Source organism: Hylaeus anthracinus, unplaced genomic scaffold (genome assembly GCF_026225885.1).
Source record: "Hylaeus anthracinus isolate JK02 unplaced genomic scaffold, UHH_iyHylAnth1.0_haploid 11982, whole genome shotgun sequence".
NCBI lineage: Eukaryota > Metazoa > Arthropoda > Insecta > Hymenoptera > Colletidae > Hylaeus > Hylaeus anthracinus.
The window spans coordinates 14,774,326-14,799,791 of NW_026534330.1; the positions used below are offsets into that span (position 1 = coordinate 14,774,326).

At 43.9% G+C, this 25,466-nt stretch overlaps 2 protein-coding genes across 2 annotated transcripts in view; both read right to left on the reverse strand.

The window, feature by feature from the left end:
* Positions 1-854: 854 nt before the first annotated feature.
* The window catches only part of LOC128886433 (uncharacterized), a 267,121-nt gene continuing 242,509 nt past the window's right edge, over positions 855-25,466 (reverse strand). The window contains exon 2 of the mRNA XM_054141360.1: positions 855-1,700. Within this exon, the coding sequence (XP_053997335.1) occupies positions 1,039-1,617 (579 nt within the window). The 5' untranslated portion in view covers positions 1,618-1,700 and the 3' untranslated portion in view covers positions 855-1,038. The remainder of the gene's footprint in view (positions 1,701-25,466) is intronic.
* Positions 24,116-24,871, reverse strand: LOC128886291 (uncharacterized). Its single transcript, XM_054140999.1, has one exon. It carries the CDS (start codon positions 24,869-24,871, stop codon positions 24,116-24,118), a length of 756 nt encoding a protein of 251 aa, XP_053996974.1.

A 25,466-nucleotide genomic window follows, 5' to 3' on the forward strand; every position in this document is an offset into this window, starting at 1 on the left:
TCCAATTATCTCCGATACGTTGCGAAAGCAGTGTTCCAACATAAGCAGTAACAGCGTTGAAGATCGTGAAAGGATAGCGAAACAGATTGCAACAACGAGCGATTTGATTCGCAGAAAGTATCGTGAATTGAAAACTGGTAAAATTGACGAAAAGATTGCGTTGGAAAAACACTTGAAACCTGTTACTGAACCACTAAAGACAATTGTCAGCAACACGTTAAGAAATTATGATCTACACAATAACACCGATATCGGAAGCGAACCATAATCCACTCCGAATATCATGGAATCAAATAAAATACAATCAGATTTGTGGTTAAATTTCTCGAAACCGCTGAATATAAAAAAAATCAAGATTAAGCAGTTAACCCGATATGAACGTGATAGTCTCTACATCGACCTCTACACCGATTAAGACAGTACCAACAACAACAACAACAACAAAAAGCTTAGCAAACGAAGATGTTTTTGAAAGTCCAAACAGCTATTTCTCGACATCTGTTCGAAGCCAATTGCAAACGCCGGAATGCGAAGAAACGTCACGTAATCATCTAGGTCCACTGAGTCAAAAATACGTCACACCTGTATTACGCGGCGACGTAGACGTTGGTATGGATTACGTGTACGGTGTTTATCTCACCAATGATGGACTGATGCTCGGTAACAAACATGTTGACGTGGACAATGCGGATAACATAATTATCGTGGCATACGATATTCGGGGACACCTGGCCTTTATGAAGCAATCAAGTTTTCCGAAAACACGCTACGGCTGTGGAAAATTGGTTTTGCGATCATTGTCTCCGCACCATATCTCCCTTCCTATTTTGTTACTAATTTTACATCGACGTGATTGCGTACATTCTCCATAGTTTTGCCAAATACCGCATTGTTCATTAATTTATACAAATTCTTTTCAAAATCGTTTGTAGCGAGAGTTCTAGACTTTGTATTTAATTCGATGTAATTGCGGAGCCAGGGTGATTGTGCGAATTGGAGGACGCGGTGTATCTCTGTAATACGAATACCATGTCGCGTTCATTGCTGCAGGTTACGATAGTGGATATCGTAGCGCTGCTTATCGTATAGAGTTGCGAGCAGCTTGTCCTCTCTTTTGCCAGGTGGTTTGGCACGTGTGGGACAGAACGGCAGGTCCGCATGAATGTCGTGCAAGCGTTGCGGATATTCTAGATCAACCTCTAGAATATAACCCGTGGGCGAATCGGCAGCAATCGAAGACACGTCAAAATTTGCAACCTTGTCGACCCATCGAAATTCTGCATATGGCAATGGTTGACACATTGCCCACCCATACAGATTATTCACATCAAAGTACATCAAGTACGACGACGCTTTCGATGGATCGTACGACTGCATGTACTTATTATTAGCTATCGCGTATCTACCTGAACATTGACTTAATCCGCCGCGTATACCGCGTTCGATAAACAGGACCATGTCGATATCTGTTAGTAATTCGAAATTAAATTTTGTATGCTTCAGCATGGCATCCCACGTAAAACCGGGCAGAGTGTAATAATACGCGGGATCGAGTCCGTAACTTGTTATACAGCTTTCACGAAAATTTTCAAAAAATATCGGCCAACAGCAAGACATCTGTTTTCAAATACAAATTGCTATACTCGCCCAGCGTTTGAATGGAAAACCGTGTCCACACGTTCTCGATGTGCGCGTACTCGCTCTCCGATACTGTATCACCCTTTCAAGGAACTGTAAAATGATTCGCGCGATGGCAAACATGATTGTTCCAACTTTTCGGCACAGTCAATGTACTCGTACGGAAAAACACCCTTCCGTGCCTATAATTCGAAATCTTCGATAGACAAATTTTGAAACTCGGTTCGTAAAATTCTTAATTTGCTTTTATCTAAGAAAGACGCTAATTTATCGAGACTGGTACTCAAGAATTTGTATGAATCGATGAATCTCAATTTTATACAATTTTGCGACGGTCCATTTGGATCTTCGACACTTTTTGTGAACGACATGTACTTTTCTTTTGTTATCAGCAATACACTGACGGCACCCTCGAAAGCTGTAACTATTTCTTCGATAATAAAATGTGAATCATAACCGGACAAATTATGAAAAACTGTGGGAATGCAAAAAGAGGTTTTATAATTTAGATTACCATTGGAGTGCGCGGGACCTCTATACCGGCCGGTTAGATGGTAATGATCGCGAACCCTCGTATCGTTTTCTCCAAACGGTAATTCGCAAATGTGACAATGCGTCACGTTGCGAAATGCCTCCTGCTGTTCGCTCGTTAAATCATCCATTTGTATGTTATTTGATAAAATTGATTTAACAAAATGTGCTAAATTCTTTAATTCTTCGACGAACCAGGAAACACAATTCGCATCACGACGACATTGGTATACCGACAAGGACGAATCGTACGCGCATTGAACATAATATGCAATATTAAATACTTTATGATGCTGGTGTGTGGATCTTGGCCCTTTCGATCAGTTTTCTCCAGAATGCACCCGAGGTCGGCGTACACCACAAATGGAAGTAACTCTTTCCGGATGTACTTGTTGAAGCTGAGCCACTTGCTTTCATCATCTGGTAATACGATTGTGCATTCGTTCATTTTCTCGCAATCTACGGTGTGAGCTTCTAGCTTCTCACTCGAACCAAAGTAGTGCAAGCATGCAATGAAAAGACATACATTTTTTTTCAAACATGATATATTTAAAAAAGTTAAAAGAATTATCATATACATACCTATCGCAAAAGTATTTTCTGCGTTTATGTTTACTTAATTCGTGAGCTTACGAGGCGGGACAAGTTTTTGATCTACGCGAAATGTCCCACGTCGTTTGCTCTTTCTAAATACAGCAAGATGACATGTCTCTCCATCTTCTGGATCGGTAGAACCTTCTTTTCTTCAGTGGTGTAGACGTTGATGGAGATTTTCACGTGTTCAAACTGTATAATTTGGTTCAATGTCATTGGAAATTTGATATCCTGGATATTCAATACCGTTGAATAATGAGGATATGCCGATGCCCGATATACGTGACTTTCGACTGGATGCAGAGTAGCCACTACTGACCACCCGAAACATGCATTGTCGTTCGAGCATACGTTGATTACAGCTCTCTTTAGTTGTATTTCTCGCGGTAATTGTATGGTACATCCAGCATGCAGCGGCATATATTTATTCACGTTAATAATTAAATTGAGTATTCGCGACAGCCCCCATCCGCTATCCCGTTCTTGAAATTCTTCCAGCGATGCTAGGGTGGGTTGGACGATGCGTTGCTCGTACCACTCTTCGAGATTGATCTCGCCGAAAATTTCACAGTTCTTCGAGCTGATAGTCTTATTCGAGCGTTTATCACCCGCTACAAACTCTCTATTAAACGCGGTATTCACTTTTAGTGTCTTATGTTTCACCAATGCACTTCGTATATGCTCGAACACGACGTCTCTTGCATCCTGAAGAAAGTTACGCGGTTCGATGTAGTGTGAATTTAAAACAGCGTCGGTTAATACGCGGCTCTCGAACGCAGTGTCTATTTCACGCCACAAGAATCCAGTGCTTGAATGGCTGGCACCTTCGTACACGAAACGTCTGCGCAACGAATACTTAAGACAATCGAGACGCGCGATACGAGTGATCAACGATTGTTGAACGCCGCTGGATAATCGAGGGCGTTTTGCTCGACTATGTTCTTCTAGCGACTCGAGGCACTCGTTGCATCGTTCTTCCCATGCGAGGTATTCTTCTTGCGAAGTCAATCGATCGGCCTGGTCCCAGAATCGACTTTCCATTTCCAAGTTCTTCCATGGTTGCACTCACTTCTTCGGTGGGGGCCACTACAGAACGGTTTGAATGCAGTTCAATCTGCAGCACCATTTTTATAGTCTAGGTCACGTGATTTTGTCACGTGATTTTGTCACATGATATGCCCCTACTATGATGTCACTGCCTGCAGACTTTTGTAATCCTCTCATATTCCGTATCGCTGTTTTCGTATGTTTTTTACTGACTTCGAAAAGGAGAAGTTACTCAATTCGACATGTCTTTTTTTTTTTTAATGTCTGTTCACCGATTACGCCGATATGGCTTGACCAATCAGAATGGAACCTGTTGCATCTTGTAGAGCATATTCCCCCGTTAATCCTGCTATCAAGACTTTTTACGATTTGTCATTTTTTACCCATCTTTTTACCAAAAAACCGTGATTTTGAGGTATGCTTGCCGATTACGTCGAGATGGCTTGATGAATCGGAGTGAAACATCTTGCATATTGTCGAATATTTCTTCCAGTTGGTCACGTTAAAGAAACATTTTGTGATTTGTCATTTTTTACCCGTTTTTTTTTAAACAGAAACATTTTGTCTTGCTTCTTACTCCGAGACGGATGGATCAATCAGATTGAAACTTCTTGCATCTGGAAGAACATTTGCCATTTGGTCCCATAGCAAAACATTTGTCCTTGTCTTATTTTGTACCACTTTATATCACTTTTTATCGCAAAAAGCATACTATTTCACGTATGTTAGGCCTGAAACCGATGAAATCGATGAAACCCCTTACATTTTGCTGCCGGAGAGGTTTTCGCAATGATCACAGATGCAAAAATTTATGAATTTCTGTATTGTTTATAACTATTGTTATCGCAAAATTCCTATTATATGATTTCATTTCATGACACATGAATTAGTGATGTTCCCATTTGCAAAAATTTATGGACACTTTTATTGTTTATAAAACCATTGTTGGTGCGAAATTGCTATGCTCTGGTGCATCTCGACAAGGAATTTACCAAACGCAATCAATCCTTTCACATGTAGTTGCAGATGTATTCCTGATAATCCCATTTGCAATTATACAGGGTGTCCAAAAAATGTTGGATGTCCTTGAATAGGATCTTTCGGGGCCAGTGGGGAGAGGGGTGATTTGAAACAATTTTTTCTTAACGAAAATTTTGTTCGAGGCTTCGTTAAGGAGATATTGACAGAAACCCCCCGACCCATCAAAGCGCGAGTATGCCCGCAGGCGCTCCTCCGGCATACTCGCGCTGTGATTGGTCGGGAGTTCCTGTTTCTGGAACATCTCCTTAACGAAGCATCGAGCAACATTTTGTTAATATGCACATACGCATGTTTACTGGTGTAGGTAGTTTAACTAAGTAGGAATCTAAAGTTTTTAAAATAGGGTCTCTTAACATAATTAATTTTTTATTTTTCGTAAAGGTTTAAATTTTAATGAACATATTTTTATAGACAATGTTAGAGAGTAAAATAAATAAATGATACTTAAGTAAGTTAATATATTATATGGATATTTATAAATTAAATGAATATTTGAATAATTAAAATAATATTCAATATTATCAATAACTGTATTATATTTAATTGTAAATAATGTAATAATTTAATTTAATAAAATTATACTAATGAAAAATATTTTTTCTTTATTATTTATTTTTATTTTATAGTTAGTAATAAATCTTGTAAAATAAAGAAATATAATTATTACACCTCCAATTATTGAAATAAAAATTATTAATACATATATTGAGATCTTAGAAATCTGAAAATTTAATAGTAAAGTCAATATTTTTTCTTTTTTTTTTTGGGCGGGTGGAGAAGCCTTCATAGGCACCGGGCGCCGGTGGACGATGCCAGCACCCGGTAGTGTGAGATTTCTACTCACTAAAAAACCACCCGCTTCCCGCGTTAGCCCCCCGGACCAGACCTGCTTTCGCATAACAACAGTCCGGGGGCGTGGCAACTAGGCCCCGCTAGGGCCTCCGCCGGTCGGATAGTACCGAAGCTAGGGGGTGCCCGGAGTATCATCCAGGCATCCCTCCTCTCTCTTGCGACGCAGCACACGCTCCACGTAGTGCGCGACCGCTTCCCATTCGGTCGGCCCCCGCAGCATCACCCCCACGATGTTGTCGGGGGTGACGTCTCCTACGAGAGCGCAGAGATCTACCTTATCTCTGGCGAAGCGGTCACACACGAAGAACGTATGAAGCGCGTCGTCCCTTGCTGCGTCGCAATACCGGCATCCCGGGGATCCGACCTTGCCCATCCTCGACAGGTACGCACGGAAGTATCCGTGGCCTGTGAGGAACTGGGTGAGGTAAAAATTCACCTCACCATGGGTCCTGGATATCCAGGTGGCCAGATCCCCTATCAGCCGAGCCGTCCATCGACCCGGCTGGGCAGCCTCTTAGCGTTGCTGCCATGCGCGCAGCGTGGCTGCGCGCTCGTGGGACACGGTTTCGGCCCACCCAGTCTCCGAGGAGCGTTGGAAGATGTTCTCCCGCTCAAATGCAAGCAGATCGATGGGTATTACCCCGGCGACCGCTTGCACTGCGCACTCGGAGACGGTCCTGTAGCTGCACGCCACCCGAAGCGCCAGCTGGCGCTGTACGGCAGACATGCAGCTTCTGTACTTACGGAGCCGCAGAGGATCTGCCCATATTTCGGATCCGTACAGCAGGACGCTCTGGGTTGCCGAGAGCAAGAGTTTCCTCTTGCTCGGTTCGGGCCGCCCACGTTTGTCATTAGTCAGCTAAGTGCTGCCGCCAACGACGCCGTCCCGACCGAGACCCACCGAATATGTTCCGCGAAGCTGAGCTTGTTGACCAAGACAACACCCAGGTACTTCGCGGACCTCCGGGTCTGGATGGTCTCGGTCCCAACAGTCATCGGGACAATGGTGGGGACACGTCGGCGTGTCAGCATGACGATCTCCGTTTTCGGAATCACCAGCTGCAGCCCGTGGTCCTCCATCCATCGCCCCACTCGGCGCATGATCTGATTCAACTTGAGCTGAGCCAGCTAGGCGGTCCGCGCCGTGATGACCACGGCGACGTCGTCAGTATAGCCGACGAGGAACGAATCTTCTGGCATACCCATGCGGAGGAGGCTGTCGTACATGACGTTCCACAGGTCGGGCCCCATGATCGATCCCTCCGCAGCACCCGCAGTGATCGATCGTTCACAGAAACCGTCCGACGTTTCGTACAACAGCTTTCGGTCCCGGAGATAATCCGCCATCACTGACAGTAGATCCTCCGGGAGCCGAAACGTTGTTTCCAACGCCTCCAACATGTCTGTCCACCGTGCCGTGTTGAACGCGTTCCGTACTTCCAGCGTCACCAGCAGGACGACGGGTCTCGCGGCGTAGGAAGCCGTGTCGGCGACGCGTACAGCGTCTACCACGCGCGAGATCGCGTTCACGGTGGACCTTCCTTTCCGGAAGCCGTTCTGGTGGTCCGAAAGACCTCCAGCAGCCAAGATCGCCTCGTGCAACCGGGATTTTACAAGTCTCTCCATCAGCAGCCCGCTTGTGTTTAGCAAACACAGCGGACGATACGATAACGGAGATCATGGTTCTCCTTTCCCCTTACTGATCAACGCGAGCCGAGCGACCTTCCACTGCGCCGGGAAAATACCCGTGTACAAGACCGCGTTGTACATGCGCAGCAGAACCACAACCACGCGCAGGGCCTTAGACGGTATGACGTCCGGCCCGGGGGCCTTGCGGGGCTTCATAGCCCTGGCCGCAACGGCGAGTTCCGCCGCCGTGAACATTGGTACGTCCGCCCCTGCCACCGGATCGAGATCGTCTCTCCTCACCGGATGTGCAGGGAACAGAACGTCCACAATGCTCCGCATCGTGGTTGCGTCAAGTCCCGTGCTCGCGGACAACCCACCGAGTCTTCGGGTGACGTGTTTGTACCCGTCGCCGAACGGATCTCGGTTAAGGTTTTCGCAGAGATCGCGCCAACACCGCGCTTTACTCTGCTTGATCGCACGAGTTAAGGCTTTCTTGGCCGCCTTGTAGTCCCCCGACAGCACGGCGGCCTCCGGTCGACTTCGAGCTCGTTGAGCTCGTCGCCGGAGTCTCAGGGCTTCCCTCCTGAGGGAGGCGATCTGGTCGGTCCACCAGTACGCCTGCCGCCGGCCGGAGAATGGCCTTCTCCTTGGCATTGACTCGTCGCATGCCCGTCGGATGAGGTTAAGGGTGCCGCGCACGATGGCTTCAGCACCCGCTCTATCGGACGGGTCACGCGAGGTCTGCGCCACGGCCTCCACGCTCGCCTGGAGAGTGGCGTAGTGCCTATCCTCATCCAGGCAAGAGGTGACGTATCCTCTCGGGCGTCTAATTCCCGGATGCCGCGCTTGCCGCTCGCCGATCAACTGGAAGGTGATGTAGGTATAATCGCTACCGGTGAAATCACCAATTACCCTCCAGTTCGCCGCTCTCTGGACCAGATCCTCAGACACGAAGGTGGCATCTGGTATCGAGTCTCCGAATCCAGGGCGCCGGTACGTTGGCGTTGACCTCACGTTCAACACGACGAGTCCCAGTCTGAAGCCCATCGGACTTGTCGCGTAGGGTGTCCTCCAGCACGTCGAGCTTTCCCCGAAATTCGGAGATGCTATCATTCGGGGACAGATAGCAGCTGACGTACGTGAGGACACCGCTGGTGACCCAGACGTGTCCCGCGGCAGCCCGTATACGGACTCTTTTTGGATCCGTGATCCACACTGCCGAGGTGCCGAGATCATCCCTGAACCAGGTGGAGCAGTCCCGGACAGCGGCCGCGTTAGCGCGGTTGCTGCCCAATATCGGGGGGCCAGAGTTGAGGGTTCGCCGCTTATATGCGGAGGTGGTGCGGTCGTTAGCCCTTTACGGGTGCTCTCCGGGCATGGATGCTTTGGAGAGTACCTGCATAGGATGGGGCGGGAGCCGACACCGCAGTGTCGCCACTGCGGCTCAGTCTTACCTGAACGCTCGACCCGAGCGGACGTGTCTCGCTTCGCTCCGTGCCCAGGTATAGGCTACCCCCTCCGCCGCCATCTTGTGCAGCCCACGCGTCACGTACGCATCGCGTTGTGCCGTGGAATCGACATTTTTCGTCATTTAAAACACTTCGTGCTGTATCTGTGGTCTTTCTAAAGCAATCAGTGCAATATATTATATTATTATTTAACAAACTCAGTGCCCGAAAGTGATACTTCGGTTCGTGTGAGCCGTTTCTCGCTCTAGGGCATCTTTCGACGCGAAAGAACGCTTGAAAAGTGTTTTTCTAATATTAACTAGAATTATTCTATTATAAAATAATTACTTTTATTAATATATCGTATGTAATAGCGCGATTTTAGCCGAGAAATCGTATTCTCTTTGTGCGTGGCGTCGCGTCATTGTTCGCTGGGCTTTCCCCACGCGTGGGGGTGACGTCAGCGGCGTCGGGCGTTGGCGCGCGCGTAGAGGCCAAAAGGCGCGAATTTTGAACGCGCTCAATAGCGCAGTACAATGACGGATACCGAGGACACACAATTTATTAAACCGGCATACGAGAGGAAGAAAGAGCGGAAAAAAACAAAGAAGAAGATAGGTAATACGGCCGAACTGTCTGAGCTCCCTCAGGGAGAAAGCACGGCAATGGACACGGCTCCCTCCACTTCGGCCTCGAAGGCTCCAGTGCCTGCAAAGAGGAAGAGGCAACGAAGGCCCACGGACCAGGATGAGTCTTCAGACTCATGCATCGAAACGGACGCCAGCACAACGTCCAAGAGAGCTGTCTGTACTACCGGTAGTAAGTATAAAATTAATATAACATCCCAAAATACCCCACCCGCGCAAAACACCAACGCGAAGCCTTCCCATAGCACCCCTCCCTTAGTAAACAAATTCACGACCAAGCAGTATGCGCGCAAAGCTTCATCCCTCGTCGACGAAGTCTTACAATACTGCCTCGACGAGCGCAACAAAATCGGCAAAGTTCAGACGACGGTAATAATGGAGCGAGTCTCTGACTTAAATCGCATTATACCCTGCCTGGCCCTTAAGAATAACTTCCTTTCTGGTGCTCTAGAAGCGTTATAGTCTTCCCCCCAACCGGGCTCCCAAACTAGCCGCCCGTCTCGGCCAAACACGGCCGTCGCTCCCCCCACCATCGCGTCTCTCTCGTACGCCAGCATAGCTGGCAAAAATCTCTCCGCACAGCGGCGCAGCGTCGCTGGCGCAGGTGCTCCCCACTCCGCGCTCCCCACTACGGGCACACGTTCTACCCCCACTCTTCTAGCGCCAAATGGTGCACTCCCAACCCCGAAATCTCGCGCCCTTGCAGAGCAGGTTATTGCCGCGGCAAAATCAGCACCTGTTAGACACCAGGTGAAAATAACTCCTGATAACCCCGTGGAAGGCGACGGAGCTACCACGAAATTACAAATTTTTAAGAAAGTGGATCTCCGCAAAGCCCAAGTGGGGATTAAATCCGTTCGCACAACCAGAGATGGTGGAATAATTATCGAAATCCCGAACGCTCGCGATCTTCGTCTCTTTACCGAGAATCCAGACCTTCAGAAGGCTGGATTCAAAGTATCGGCCCCAAAAACCGAGCTCCCACGTATTATCGTTCGCGACATCCCGAAAGAACTTGATGCCCAAGATATCGCTGAGCACATTCGTGCTCAAAATCTTCACTCTTCCCCGAACATCGACAAATCCGTCCTGCGTCCACTCTTCAAAGTTGGACGGAAAGACAAGGAAGGAAACGACTGGGTTGTTGAAGTTTCCAACCCTATCCGTGAAGCCCTCTTGCCGAAAGAAAAAATCTTCGTCTCCTACTCGAACTGTCGAGTAGCAGACTACCTTGTTGCCACCCGGTGCTTTAAGTGCCAGAAGTATGGCCACGTAGATAAATATTGCAAAAGCAATGAATCCGTCTGCGCCTTCTGCGCAAAAACTGGACATTCCAACAAGGAATGTCCAAACCGCGAAAAAAAACCCTCCTGTACCAACTGCCGCGCTCGTCACCTTCCGCACAACCATAGTGCTGGAAATCGAAATTGCCCTTCGCGTTCCTCCGCGTTGCTTGAAAAAGCATCCCGTATCAACTACCGTTAATGGTTGATACACCCTCGCGAACCGGGTCGCTCTCTCCCCTTCTACCTCCCCCCCAAACACTAAACTCTCCACAAAACACATACAATCACACTCCTGGACTAAAAATTGCGCAGATTAACATGCGACGATCCCGGTTGGTGACGGCTGAGATATCTCAGATGTTAAACACCGGAGGAGTCGATGTTATTCTCGCGCAAGAACCATATAACCTAAATGGAAGGATTACCGGCTTCGGCTCCCAGAATATTGTTATACACGGTGCCCCACGCGGAAGTAATTGTCAGGCTGCGATTATCGTGAAGGGTTCGACCTTCACGATTTTAACTATTTATACGATTCTAACTCGCACACCTATCCGACAGTCACACAACATGCGTCGAGATCTCAGGCCACTTTGGCCACCTATATCTAGTCAGCTGCTACTTTCAGCACGCTGACTCCATCGAAACTGGAATAACGACGCTCCAGAATACCCTAAATTCCCTTCGCGGAAAGCCCCTAATTTTTGGTATTGATACCAACGCGCGGTCCCCAATGTGGGACGATTTACCTGTGCCGGCGAACTCGCGTAGTCGTCGTTGCCGTTCTTATATTCGCGGCCGAATTTTCGAACGTTTCATCCTGCAGAATAACCTCAGGATACTAAACTCACCGGGACAACCCCCTACTTTTCAAAACCATATGGGAGCGTCGAATATCGACGTAACACTAAGAACCGCGGAAACGGACCACTTAGATTTTTCTTGGAAAGTTCTTGATGGCCGGACCTCCAGCGACCATAATGTCATCCTGCTCGAAATAAGCAGTTCCACTCCAATAGAAATCGCACAGCCCCTTCAGGGCAGATTTGCCTGCCACCGAGCTAACTGGGATCGTTTCAAGGAAGAATACTCGCGTATTCTCTCCGAGAACGCTCCACCTCTTAATTTCACCACTCGCGACGACATTCAGAGGGCGATTATTCACTTGGAAAATGCCATCCTGAGCGCGTCTGCTCTTTTCATCCCCAGGAAAAAATGGTATCCCAGAGCCATTCCTGGATGGACTCCCAAACTAACGCGACAAAAAAGGCACGTCAATCGACTTCGACGGACCTATCAACGCGAAAGGGATCCCGACTTACGGGAAGTAAAACATCGTGCGTAGTCTCGGTCTCACAAAGAGTACAGAAGACTCTTCCGCACTTCCGCAAGGAATGGCTGGAGGGAATTCGTTACTCGAACAGGCCTCGAGAATCCATGGTCCGTTCCATATAGATCGGCTTTCGGTAAAGCTATCCCACCCCCACTGCTATCCTCGGTTTTGCACGAAGATAGACACACCGATAGTTGGGTAGACAGTGCGAATGCACTGCTAGCCGCCCTCAGCCCTGACGACTCTGCTCCGGACAGCGAGTCGCATACCCAAACGCGTCGCGACTATAATCTTCCCGTAAACACCGAAGACGCCCCAGATTTCAATATTCTAGCTTTACGCCGTATAATCAGGAACCTCGGGAATAACCGATCCCCTGGCCCTGACGGCATTGAAGTTCCTCCGTTAAAGATGGCCTTCAGCCAAACCCCAAACGCGTTCCTTCAAATCTTTAACGGCTGCCTTAAATTTGGTCTTTTCTCCCCCACATGGAAAACTGGGAAAATCAGGGCTATCCTCAAAAGCCCTGATAAGCCAGAATCCAATCCCGCATCGTACCGACCTATATGTCTTCTCCCTGTTCTGGGTAAAATCATGGAGAAGCTTATAGTCATAAGTCTCAGGGATATAATATACTCCCCCACACACTCCTCCCGAGCTCAATACGGATTTAAACACGGCAGCGGAACGGATGATGCTCTGCATGAACTGCAGAGAATCGTTCACTCTTCCACCGCTAAACACGCGATTGCGCTCTCCTTCGATATCAGGGGGGCGTTCGACAACGTGTGGTGGCCTGCCGTAACAGCCGAACTCCGAAACCGCGATTGCCCCAAAAATATCTACGACGTAATTCTCGATTACTTCAGGGACCGAAGGGTAATTCTTTCATCTCAATACAACACCGCCGCCAAACTAGTCACAAAGGGGTGTCCACAGGGTTCGGTATTCGGACCCTCCATTTGGATCATCCTGTTCGACTCACTTCTGCGCGACATCGCGACAATAGAACGTACGCACACCGTGGCTTACGCTGACGACCTGCTGGTTGTCGTCGAGGGGAACTCTCGTAGTTCTCTACAGGTGACAGCTGCCAGGGCTGTTGGCGTTATCCGCGAATGGTGTTCAAATTGCAAACTATCCCTATCCCCGCACAAAACTTTAATGTTGCGTGTAAGGGGTAGCTTGGATCTCCGTAGACCACCCGTAGTCACTGTTGAGGACGCACGCCTTCGTTTCTCTGAGAGTCTGAGATATTTGGGAGTAATGTACGGACACTCCTTAGGAGTGTCTGAACATGTAACCTACATCTCAGACCACGCGAAAACCAGATTTAGTTGCATAACCGCGTTAACTGGATCCAAGTGGGGGTACGGCTACCGGGCCCGCGCTCTGTTATACAAATCCATTTTCCTCCCCATAGTCTCATACGGTGCGATTGGATGGGCTCACAAGCTCAACCAAAAGCAAGTATCCATACTTTTAAGTGCGCAGCGTGTTGCTCTTCTCAGAGTGACAGCTGCGTATCGAACCACTTCCACCGACGCACTCTGAGTACTGGCAAACCAGACCCCAATAGACCTTTTTCTTACAGAGAGGCGATATCGCTTCCTTGTAAGAAAATCTATTCCATTCACGTACCGTGGCATCCACTTCAATCCAGACCAACAATCGGACCCGGACTTGGCAGAACAGATGGAGCTCATCGACGAAGGGAAGAGTGACGTTTCAGTTCTTTCCTTCAATAGTCGACAGAGACCTGTGCCACGTCCCAATCACCCACTACACCTCGCAGTTCCTTACAGGTCACGGCAATTTCCGCGAGAAGCTTCACCACTTCGGTCTAGCTGAATCTCCGAATTGCGCATGTGGTGAAGGTACCGAATCCGCGACTCACGTTCTCACAAACTGTACTCTCTACGAAACGGAGAGGGCGCCACTTAAATCGGCCATTGCCAGAATGGGTCTGGAATGGCCACCTCCCTTGACAATCTTCGTCACAAAAGAACTCTGTTCGCAGTTTTCTATATTCGCCCGAACAGTACTCCAAAGTAAAGAGATACAGCCAGTCAACTTTGACTGACTCGCTTTCGTATTACATCACCCTTCCACTCGAGACGCGCTCCATTACACAACGCCGGGCCCCACTAACGTATACGTTGCATGTAATTTCAGCATCTTGCATGATGTAGATTAAGTGGTTCTGCAGAACCAATAGGGTGGCATCTGCTGTCGCCACGGTCGTGTCATGGTCCTCGGACCAAGAGATGGACGTGACGTGTGCAGCTGTCTCCCGAAAATGGTCCACCCGAGTCCATAAATCGGTACCTCGGGGTTGGGGAGCCCGACGGCTGACGATCGGCTAATAGGCTTCCGTCAGCTGTCCCCCAACATCGGTGTTGGCTTCGAGGTGGCAGTGGTGTCTGGCCCGGACTAACAAGGGTAAAAATCGGTTAGCTAGAAGACCGTACTCCACCAGTAGTTGTGTTCAATCTGCAAATTGAGCATCGGACTGGTACTCGATCTTGGTCGGGGTGCGTTGATCGTGCATCAAAACGATCCCTGTCCCCGTGTTCTGAACGCCTTTAGGAACAAGGGGGAGGCGTGTTGGCCAATAGGCTAAGGTAACGTCTTAAGGAACCCACCGTAGATACCTGTCGCCACTGCGGCGAGGAGGTGGACACGGCGTGGCACACACTCGAGGAGTGTCCGGCATGGGCCGCGCCGAGCCGTGCCGTAAGAGTCGCAGTGGGTGGGTGGGACCTCTCCCTCGCGGCCATGACCGACCACATGGCCTCGAGCGAGAGGTCGTGGAAAGCGGCGGCCACCTTTTGCGAGGAGGTTATGTCGCAGAAGGAGGCCGACGAGCGAGCCCGGGAAAGAGACCCGGGGGATATAATTCCCCTCAGGACGGCCCGAGGTTGTGTGGTCGGCCCGTCCCCACTTGGACCAACGGGTCCTGTGGGTGCGCATGGGCGATGGGGTGGGGAGGTTCTGGGCGTGCCGGATCACGCCTCCGACGACCCTCCCTTACCGGTGTCGGCGTCTTCTTGTCCTGGCGTTAAGGAAGCTCTTTGTTTCCTGAACCAATACGGACACGAAGATGCTGGGGGCTGTGGGTGGACCGAGCAGGGGCTCGGGAAGCCCATTCCGACGGCCACAGGGATGGGGACACCGGACGGGTCCCCCCGCCCGGGGTCTTAAAAAGTAGATAGTGGGGGAAGCTAACACCCTCCCCCGGGATTCATGTAAGCTGGGAAGCGTCCTGCGAGTACTCGCGTGATCCAGGCGCTTCCCATGTTGCTTAGGTGGGTGTGGGGTTTTAGTGGGTAGCCATTGCGGACGGGCGCGCCTTTGGCGCTCCCCTCCCCGATGGTAGTCCCACATAACCTCGGTTTTTCCCCCCTGGGAAACCGAGGTATGCGTAACGCATTTCCCCACAACAAAAAAAAAAAAAAAAGGTGGAGCAGTCCCAATCGCGGTACTGCTCGCTTGCGATGACGACCGCAGCTTGCTTCTCTATAGCGAGCTGCGTTAGCAAGTCATGGGCAAGTCGACACCGGTTCAGGTTTCCATGGAGGATCCTTACCGTGGCCGCGAAGAGGGCTTACCCTTTTTTGCGTCAAGGATCTCCCGGAAGATCCGGCACTTCCCCGAGTCCGCGTCGTGGTCCGTCGCCGCGTCCTTTTTCCCCGCACACAAATGGCAGTGGGGGGTGGCCTCGCACACCGCCGCCTTGTGGCCATCCTTGCCGCACTTCCGGCAAGCGTTGCTCCGGTCCGGGCCTTTACACTCTCTACAAGTGTGTCCGTAGCCCAGGCACCGGAAGCAACGCTGCTCCTCCGTCCAGCGCCGGATGCAGCAATTTACCCAGCCGATCTTGAGTTTGGCAGCGGCCAGGAGCTTAACGGCAGCTCCGTCGCCAAGCTCCACCACGATCTTCCGCAGCTCTCGGGGGTTCGTCGCGAGAACGGAGACGCGGATTTCCTCCGGCGACTCCCCTGTCACCCGCGTGACCGCGTCCACGACCACCCCTGAGGCCGTGACGCAATCAAGATCGAGGAATTCGATCGTCGCGCGGGGTTTCAGGCCTCGTACTGCCGCGGTGTCCCCCACCGCCGTCCGGAGCGCGGACTGGAACCTGGCGCTGTCTCCACATCGCCCAAGCTCCAGAAGGACGGCCCCTTCCCTCGTCCTCTTTATTTGGCGGACCTCCGTGTCCGCTTCCTCCGGCCGAACCTGGCGACGTATCGTGACCACAATGGACGCGTACGTCGCGCCCTCGGCCGGCTTTAGGAGGACAGCCGTCCGCCTAATTTCAAGGCGGCGCCTTCTCCGTGGTCGAGGGGCGGGTGTGTTCCCGGATGGCGGCGCAGTGAGCGTGCCGAGAGCTGCAGCATGTGGAGGACACGCTGTCTCTCCACTAGCCCATGGCCCAGATCGTCCACCGCCTCCACCAGCTTCTGCATTCGGTCCTTGATGTCCATGCTGACATTCCTCTGTTTGAGGGATGCCTGTCGCATAACATCAAGGACGGTTTTCATCGCCGCTATTTGCGAGCTCTCCGCTCGCTCGAGGGTGGCTAATGTTCTGAACGCCCGGTCCCCGACACCGTGGTCGTTGGCATCGGCGCGTTCAGAACTGGCCAAATTTCCTGGCCCACAAAAGCCAGGATTCCGCAGCGGAGGTACCTGGCCCGGAACACTTCGTGTCACGGCATCTCCCCCGCTGAGTTGGGGAGATACCGCGGCCACTTCCTGACCGACAGGGCTCGGGACCAAGCTCCGAGGCGGTACGAATGGATTGTCATCCGTGCTGCGTCGCCTCCGGCGGCCACCGTCCGACGATGTGGACGTCTGTCTCGTCCTCCGAACGGATCCGGAGACGTTCGTCCCATCACTTGTAGCATTTAATGCTACGCAGGCCAAGTGGTCAACCTGTGTAGCACTGCGGTCGTAAGATAAGGACGTCCGGGGCCCGGTTGCTCACCCCTGACGGACGCCGGTACTCTCTATATGAAATCTCCATGATTCGTTTTTGATTTGGGGTTTCCTCCCCTAGTGTTTGGTCCGCGGGAGCTATTTTATTTCACTCCTACCTTCCACACACTCCGAAGAGTACGTGGCGAGCGTTCCCCTATCCGCCACCTGGGGACGTAGAGCGTCGGGGTATCACCTCCCCGCCTGACCTCGTCGCCCAGGCCAGGTGCGCGGGAATTATTAATTATTACTAATGAAATTATTGATATTGATGAAATTTCCATCATAAATTATATATTATATAAATTTGTAAACGATAAAGAAATTAAATTTAATAAAATTGTAATTATTGAAATAATAATTTTAAATATTGATAAATTAATAATTTATAATTAGTCTTTGTTCAAATTATAAATTTATTAATTATTATATTATAGTTAATATAAATCATACTTATATTTAAGTATAATTGCATATTAAAATTTTGAATTTCAAGGATATAAATAAATTAATAAATATAATATATAACAGAAAAAATCTATATTTAGATTATGAATCGAATAACTTAAATTAATCTATTTATATAACCTAATTATTAAGAAATTTAAGTAATAGTAGTATTGAAAACTACATTTTTACTTCATCAAAATATTCCTTTATTCAGAAATATTACTATCCCATAAATTTAAATATATTTATTAAATTCTTTAAATTTAAATATATTTATTACATTCTTTAAATTTAAATATATTTATTAAATTCTGCAAATTTAAATATATTTATTAAATTCTTCAAATTTTAATGTGTTGGAAAAAGATTTCTCAATAATATTATTAAATTTTTCAAATTTTAATGTGTTGGAAAAAGATTTTTCAATTATATTTATATAACTATCTTAATATTAAACTATTATTAATTAATTGGAATTATATTTTAATACGTTATACATATTATTTTAATTCATAAATATATATTGATAATCAATCTTAAATATGTATAATTAAATGTATATTAAATATAAATAAAAATAAAAATTATTAATTAAATACCCCCCTCCAAATCCTAATAAGAACGGATTTGGGTGGAGTATTTACATGTTTGTTTATTATACATTTATTCATTATATAATAAATTTATAATATATCTATATATAAAATCTTAATATATTATAATAGGTTAATAAAACTTATTAAATTTAAATAAATAAAATTAATCAATAACAATATATTAATAAATTATATATATATATATATTCTTTATAATTAAATGTATAATATACCATTAAATTATTTTATATATTATAAATATAATTTTTTTTATATAAATATATCATATTACAGAAACTATAATTATTTATTTTTAATAATTAATTTATAAAACTTATATAATATTTATAATTTTAAATTTATAAATATTATATTATATAATTAAATTTATTATATTATATATATAATTAAATTTATTAAATATAATTGAAAAATCTTTTTCCAACACATTAAAATTTGAAAAATTTAATAAATACATTTAAATTTGAAGAATTTAATAGATATATTTAAATTTGAAGAATTTAATAAATATATTTAAATTTATGGGATAGTAATATTTTTGAATAAAGGAATATTTTGATGAAGTAAAAATGTAGTTTTCAATACTACTATTACTTAAATTTCTTAATAATTAGGTTATATAAATAGACTAATTTAAGTTATTCGATTCATAATCTAAATATAGATTTTTTCTTTTATATATTATATTTATTAATTTATTTAATTCCTTAAAATTCAAAATTTTAATATGCAATTACACTTAAATATAATTATGATTTATATTAACTATAATATAGTAATTAATAAATTTATAATTTAAACAAAGACTAATTATAGATTATTAATTTATCAATATTTAAAATTATTATTTTAATAATTACAATTGTATTAAACTTAATTACTTTATCATTTGCGGTCGCGCACTACGTGGAGCGTGTGCTGCGTCGCAAGAGAGAGGAGGGATGCCTGGATGATACTCCGGGCTCCCCCTAGCTTCGGTACTATCCGACCGGCCTCCTAGCGAGGCCTAGATGCCACGCCCCCGGACTGTCGTTATGCGAAAGCAGGTCTGGTCCGGGGGGCTAACGCGGGAAGCGGGTGGTTTTTTAGTGAGTAGAAATCTCACACTACCGGATGCTGGCCTCGTCCACCGGCACCCTGTGCCTATGAATGTTTTTCCACTTGCCAAAAAAAAAAAAAAAAACTTAATTTCATCACTAAATGGTTGTAATATTCCAATAATTCATAATTTATTAGGACCTTTACGATCTTGAATATAACTTAGAATTTTACGCTCAAATAATGTTAAAAAAGCTACTCTAATTAATATCATTAATAGTATTAAAATAAAAAAAAACAAAATTTATATAAAAATAATTTATTAATGAATATATTATTACTTATATATAAATTATGTATAATTAAATTCTAAATTTAATGCACTTAATTCTGCCAAAATAATTATATAAGTATATAAAATTTTTAAAATATCTAGTCTTTTCGTACAAAAATATTTAAATTGTTTAAAGATAGAAACCCATTTGGCTCACGCCGATCTGAACTCAAATCATGTAAGATTTTAAAAGTCAAACAGACTTAATTATTAAATTACTGCACTTAAAATTATCTTAATTCAACATCGAGGTCGCAATCATTATTATAAATTTGATCTTTCCAAAAATAGTACGCTGTTATCCCTAAGGTAATTTATCTATTATTATTTAATAAATACTCTTATAAACAACAATTATTGATAATTATGTATTAAAGTTTATTAAATTTAACAATCCTCCCAATTAAATTTATTAAATCGTAAATTCGAATATAATAAAATTAGGATGTAATAAATTAAATTCTATAGGGTCTTCTCGTCCCTTAATTATAGTTAAGAATTTTAACTTAAAATAAAAATTCAATAAAAATAATTAAGAAAGTTTATATTTCATTAACTTCTTCATTCCAGTTGTCAATTAAAAAACTATTGATTATGCTACCTTAGTACTGTCAAAATACTGCAGCCTTTTAAACTAAATTCAGCGGGCAGAATCGACTTTAGATTATTAACAAAAAGACATGTTTTTGATAAACAAGTGAATATAAATTTTGCTTCATTCCAAAAATATTTATTAAAAATAAATATAAAATTTTACATTAAATTATACTAATTTTATCATTATATTAATTAAACTAAAATTATCTAATTTTATCTTATATGATAAATATATCATAAACCTAAATAATTATTTGATTACATCATAAATTATTAAATTTTTACTAAAATAAATTAATTTCATATCTATATGTGTACTAACTAAATAATAAATAAAATTATATTAAAATTATAGGTTATCCCATTGTTATGTTCTCACAATGTATTTACTTAATACTTAGACAACTAACAAAAATATGTACATTAATGGTATACCGATTTCGCATTACGCATTTCGCCACGTGAGATCGCTACGGCGTCTCGAGCCAGAAGGATGGCACTCTGTGTACATCCGTCGCTGTAATCAACGTTCGTTTCCGAGTTTTTCATACACGGTACATGTTAGCGGGGAATTTGAATATATATATATATATATATAACACTCCCCTTCCTTAAGAATACGTGCCATAGTATCGCGACGGCTTTCGTAAGGAAAAAAAATACATAGAATTTTGTTTTTCTATAACTAAGTAAGCGCATATGTATACAAATAATGGAAAAGAAAAGAATAGTAAACGAAATGTAAATTCTCATAATAAATAACTGAATAATTATTAATGTTTTCAATGAACTCTGAAATCGCCATATCTAGCTGGCGGTGCTCTTATTCTTTGCGATCTATGCACGCCTGTTTCACCATTCAATGGTTCCGGCGGTTCTTCCGCTCTGGCCATATTTACACGATTCATTGTTTGTTGAGGTTCTATATCGGTTGCATAATCCATGTATTTCCCTATGTTTTTGTCTTTCGACGATAAACGTGAAGGAGTAAACTCTCCAATCAGTCGTATTTGATTAGTGTGTCGTTTCCAAGTTGGTCCATCATCTAATTTAATTATATAATGCAATTTTCCTATACGCTTAAGAATTCTCCCGAAAATCCATTTGTCTCCACGTTGATAGTTTCTACAGCTCACTCTCTCCCCTTTTTTAAAATTTAACACGCTTTTATTGTTGTAATATTGAACACTTTCGTTATTTTTAGGTCGCATTATATCTAGAGTGCATCTAATCTTCCTATTGAACATTAATTCCGCTGGAGAAATTCCTGTTGTACAATGTGGAGTAATTCTGTATTGCATTAGTATGCGCTGTAATGCTACGTATAAATTTGTTTTCTGTGTATCTATAGTATGTAAAGATTTCTTTAATGTTTGTACAAAACGCTCTGCTAATCCATTTGTCGCTGGGTTATATGGCGCTGTTAACTTTTGGCTAATTCCATTATTTTGTAAAAACTGTTGAAAATCGTTTGATACGAATGTACGTCCATTATCTGACACTATCTGCATCGGTAACCCAAATCTTGCAAATATTTCGCGACATTTTTGTATCGTATTCTCCGCTGTAATGTTTTTTACTATGAAAACGTCGGGTCATTTTGTGTAGGCGTCAACTATTATTAAGAAATTATATCCCTTGAATGGTCCCGCAAAATCATCCCGCATATGTGTTCAAATGGAAATGTAGCAGGTTCCCACATATGCTTAATCTTTGGTGGATTATTTCTATTCGCGTTGCACTCTACACAGTTTTTTGTGATTGTTTCTATATCGTTATGTATACCATCCCACCAAACATAGCTACGTGCTAACATTTTCATTTTTACAATTCCAAAATGTTCGCTATGTAATACTTTTAGTATTTTGCTTTGCAAGGTTTTTGGTATGACTATTCTATGTCCGCATAGAAGAACTCCTTGTTGAACGCTGTATTCCAATTCTTTACTACGGGATCTATCATTAGTTTGTATCGGTGTACCTGCTTCTACTGACTCTACTATTTTCTTTAAATGTATGTCTTGCTTAGACGCCTTTACTAATTCTTTGAATGTAGTTGGTAGTGATTGTATCGTGTCTATTTAAAAAACATCTACTACGTCGTATGTAGCTTCATTGGAATTTGAAATCGGTAATCTAGATAAACAGTCTGCATTGCTATGTAGTTTAGTATTTTTGTACTTAATTGTGTAGTCGAAGCCTCGAATAAATAACGCATAATGTTGCATACGCATCGCGCTATAAGTCGGTAAATTTTTCGAAGGCGCAAATATATGTACTAATGGTCTATGATCGGTGTATAATGTAAACTTATTTCCGTAAAGGTATTGGTGAAATTTCTTAACGCCAAAAATTATGCTGTAAGCCTCTTTATCGATTTGTATTGCTCTTTCGCTACCATCTGGGTAACCGTGTGATAGCACAGCTCCCACACCGTAAGCGCTTGCATCGGTAGCTAATATAAGTGGCAGTTTGAGATCGTAATGGACCAATACTTCGTTGCTTTGAAAAGCTCGTTTAGCCTTTGTAAAGGCTAGTTCGCATTCCTTGGACCAAGCAAATTTTTATTCTTTATGTAACAACTTGTTTAGTGGATATAAAATCGAACTAAGATTCTTAATAAATCTACTGTAATAATTTACGAAACCTATAAATGCTCGTACTTCTGATACGATGCGAGGAGTAGGCATTTTTTCTATAGCATCGTTTTTTTTTTATCTTTATGTATTCCCTGTTTATGAATTACATAACCGCAATACTTAATTTGATTTGTAAAGAACGTACTTTTTTCTCTATTTATCTTAATATGGTATTCATGTAATTTTTGAAAAACTAACTCTAATCTATGCAGATGTTCCGTATCACTCGTACCTGTAATCTTGATATCATCAAAAAAGACTGTAACTCCTGGAATACCCCTTAGAATATTTTCAATTTCTCACTGCCATATGGCAGGAGCCGATGCAATTCCGTACATTAGTCTAGTCGGTTTGTATAATCCTAGAGGTGTATTTAATGTAAGTAAGGGTTGATCTTCTTCCCGGACTTCTAATTGTAGATATGCTTGCCGAAGATCAATTTTTGAAAAAATTATACCACCAGCCATAGATGCGAAAAGTTCATCTATTGTTGGTAACGGATGATTATCCACTATCAAGTTGGAATTTATCGTAACGCTATAATCTCCACAGATTCTAACTTTACCTTCTTTCTTAAGTACCGGTACTATGGGTGTAGCCCATTCCGAAGTATTGACCTTTACTAGAATTCCTGCGGCCTCTAAATTTTTAATTTCTTGTTCAACTAGTGGTAGTAATTTAAATGGAACTGTACGATGCTTTATGAAAATAGGCTTAGCACCATCTTTAAGCGTTAAACGCGCCTGTTTATTTTTAATACGATTTAAACCTGGTTCCAGAATTTCTTTGTATTTCTGTAAAATCGAGTTCAGTTTTTCTTTCTTGTCGATGCCTACTGAATTTACTGTACAATGATTTAACGTAATTTCGCGTAATTCGGTGTCGCTTAATAATTGGCGTAGCCATTCGCGTCCTAACAGCGGTACTCGATTTACATTTGTCAGATATATATTTAATTTACGTTCCGTACGACCGTGTCTGACACGTACTGTGATATAACTTTCTGCTTTAAGCGTACTCTTACAATATGTAATTACTTTCAGCGTTGTCGAATGTATGAACGGACTTAGAAATAATTTGAGCATTTCAGCTTTATTCACGATTGTAACCGCCGCGCCGCTGTCTACGTCAAATTCTACAATTTTATCGTTTATCTGAAGTTTGATAAGAAATTTCTTTCGGTATTCCGCTTGTTCTAACTGTAAAGTGTCTTCATCTGACGCGTTGTGTAAGATTTCCTCAACGTTATGCGTTTGTCCTTTGTTTTTAAAGCAGACTGATTGGAGATGACCTCGTATTCCACAAGCAGTGCATCTAACATTGCGATTTAGCATATATTTTGTACCAAGATGCCCTTTTCCGCACCTGTAACACGAAATACTTTTAGAATCTGTAAATTTTGAGTTATTATGATTATTAGAATGTGTAGTTATATTTGTAGAACATGGTTGTGCCATGTTTCGGTCCTGACAGGGCCTTCGTCAATACATCTGCAGCCATGCGGTCAGAGGGTGCGTACTCCAAAGTTACGAGATTGTTCCTCACCGCGTCCCGTACGAAGTGGTGTCGGATGTCGATATGCTTAGTTCTGTTATGAAAAACAGGGTCTTCAGCCAATCGTAAAGCGCTTTGATTATCTCCAAAAAGCTTGATGACCGGCAATTCCTCGAGTCCAAAGTCTGTTAATAATTTCCTCAAGTATATGGCTTCCTTCGTAGCTTCCGATAAACTCATATACTCTGCTTCTGTAGAGGATAGAGCAACGGTCTTTTGCTTCCAAGATTCCCAGGAAATGGCTTCCCCGCCGAGGATAAATGCATACCCCGTATGCGATCGTCTGTCATGTTGACAACCTCTCCAATCGGCATCAGCGTATCCGACTAAGGATTCATTTTTCCGTTGATAGGAGATACCTAGATCCATTGTTTCCTTCAAGTATCGAAGAACGCGCTTCGCCGCTGTCCAGTGAACTTCTCCGAAACACGTGTTGTACTGGCTCAGAACATTCGCAGCATGCGCTATGTCGGGTCTCGTTGCCGTAGATAAATATGTGAGCGATCCCACCAGCTCTCTATATGGTAGGGTACACACTTTATCTTTGTTGGATCCTTCTGTTTTAGGTAGCTTCAAATTAACTTCCATTGGGCTGCATACACTGTTAGCCGAGGACATTCCGAATCTTATGAGTAAATCTTTTATATATCCGCTTTGTTTCAGCGTAATACTGGATTCGTTTCGTGAAAAATCGATTCCGTGGCAGTGCTTCACTTCTCCGAGATCCTTTATTTCAAACGAGCGAGCCAAAATTTTCTTCAAGTTTTCAATTTTATTTCGATGTTGCGAGGCAATGAGTAGATCATCCACGTAGACTGAAACTAGTAATAAATCTTCTCCACGACCGGTGTAATACATACATGGGTCTGTCCCCGAGGGTACAGCTCCGAACATTTTTAATTCCTGGGTTAATCTACAATGCCAGTTTCGTGAGACATACTTTATTTCCACTCTTCAGTTCGTTCAACATTTTCCGGGACTTCTCCGTTTCAGCTCCGTAATTTCCCGCCTCGAGGATGAACTCCAACGTTTCCTTCATTTGCTCCGGCACTTCCATGAATATTGTTTCATCAATTTTTCCATTCAGATACGCAGTAATTATATCGATCTGATGCATTTCCATATCGAATTTTGCAGCAATGGCACTCATTATACGGATTGAACTAAGTCTCGAAACCGGTGCAAACGTCTGGTTAAAGTCAATCCCTGGTTG

Excerpts from the sequence above, each read along its gene's own strand:
- LOC128886291 (XM_054140999.1), bottom strand. The coding sequence starts at position 24,871 with ATGTCCTCGGCTAACAGTGTATGCAGCCCAATGGAAGTTAATTTGAAG.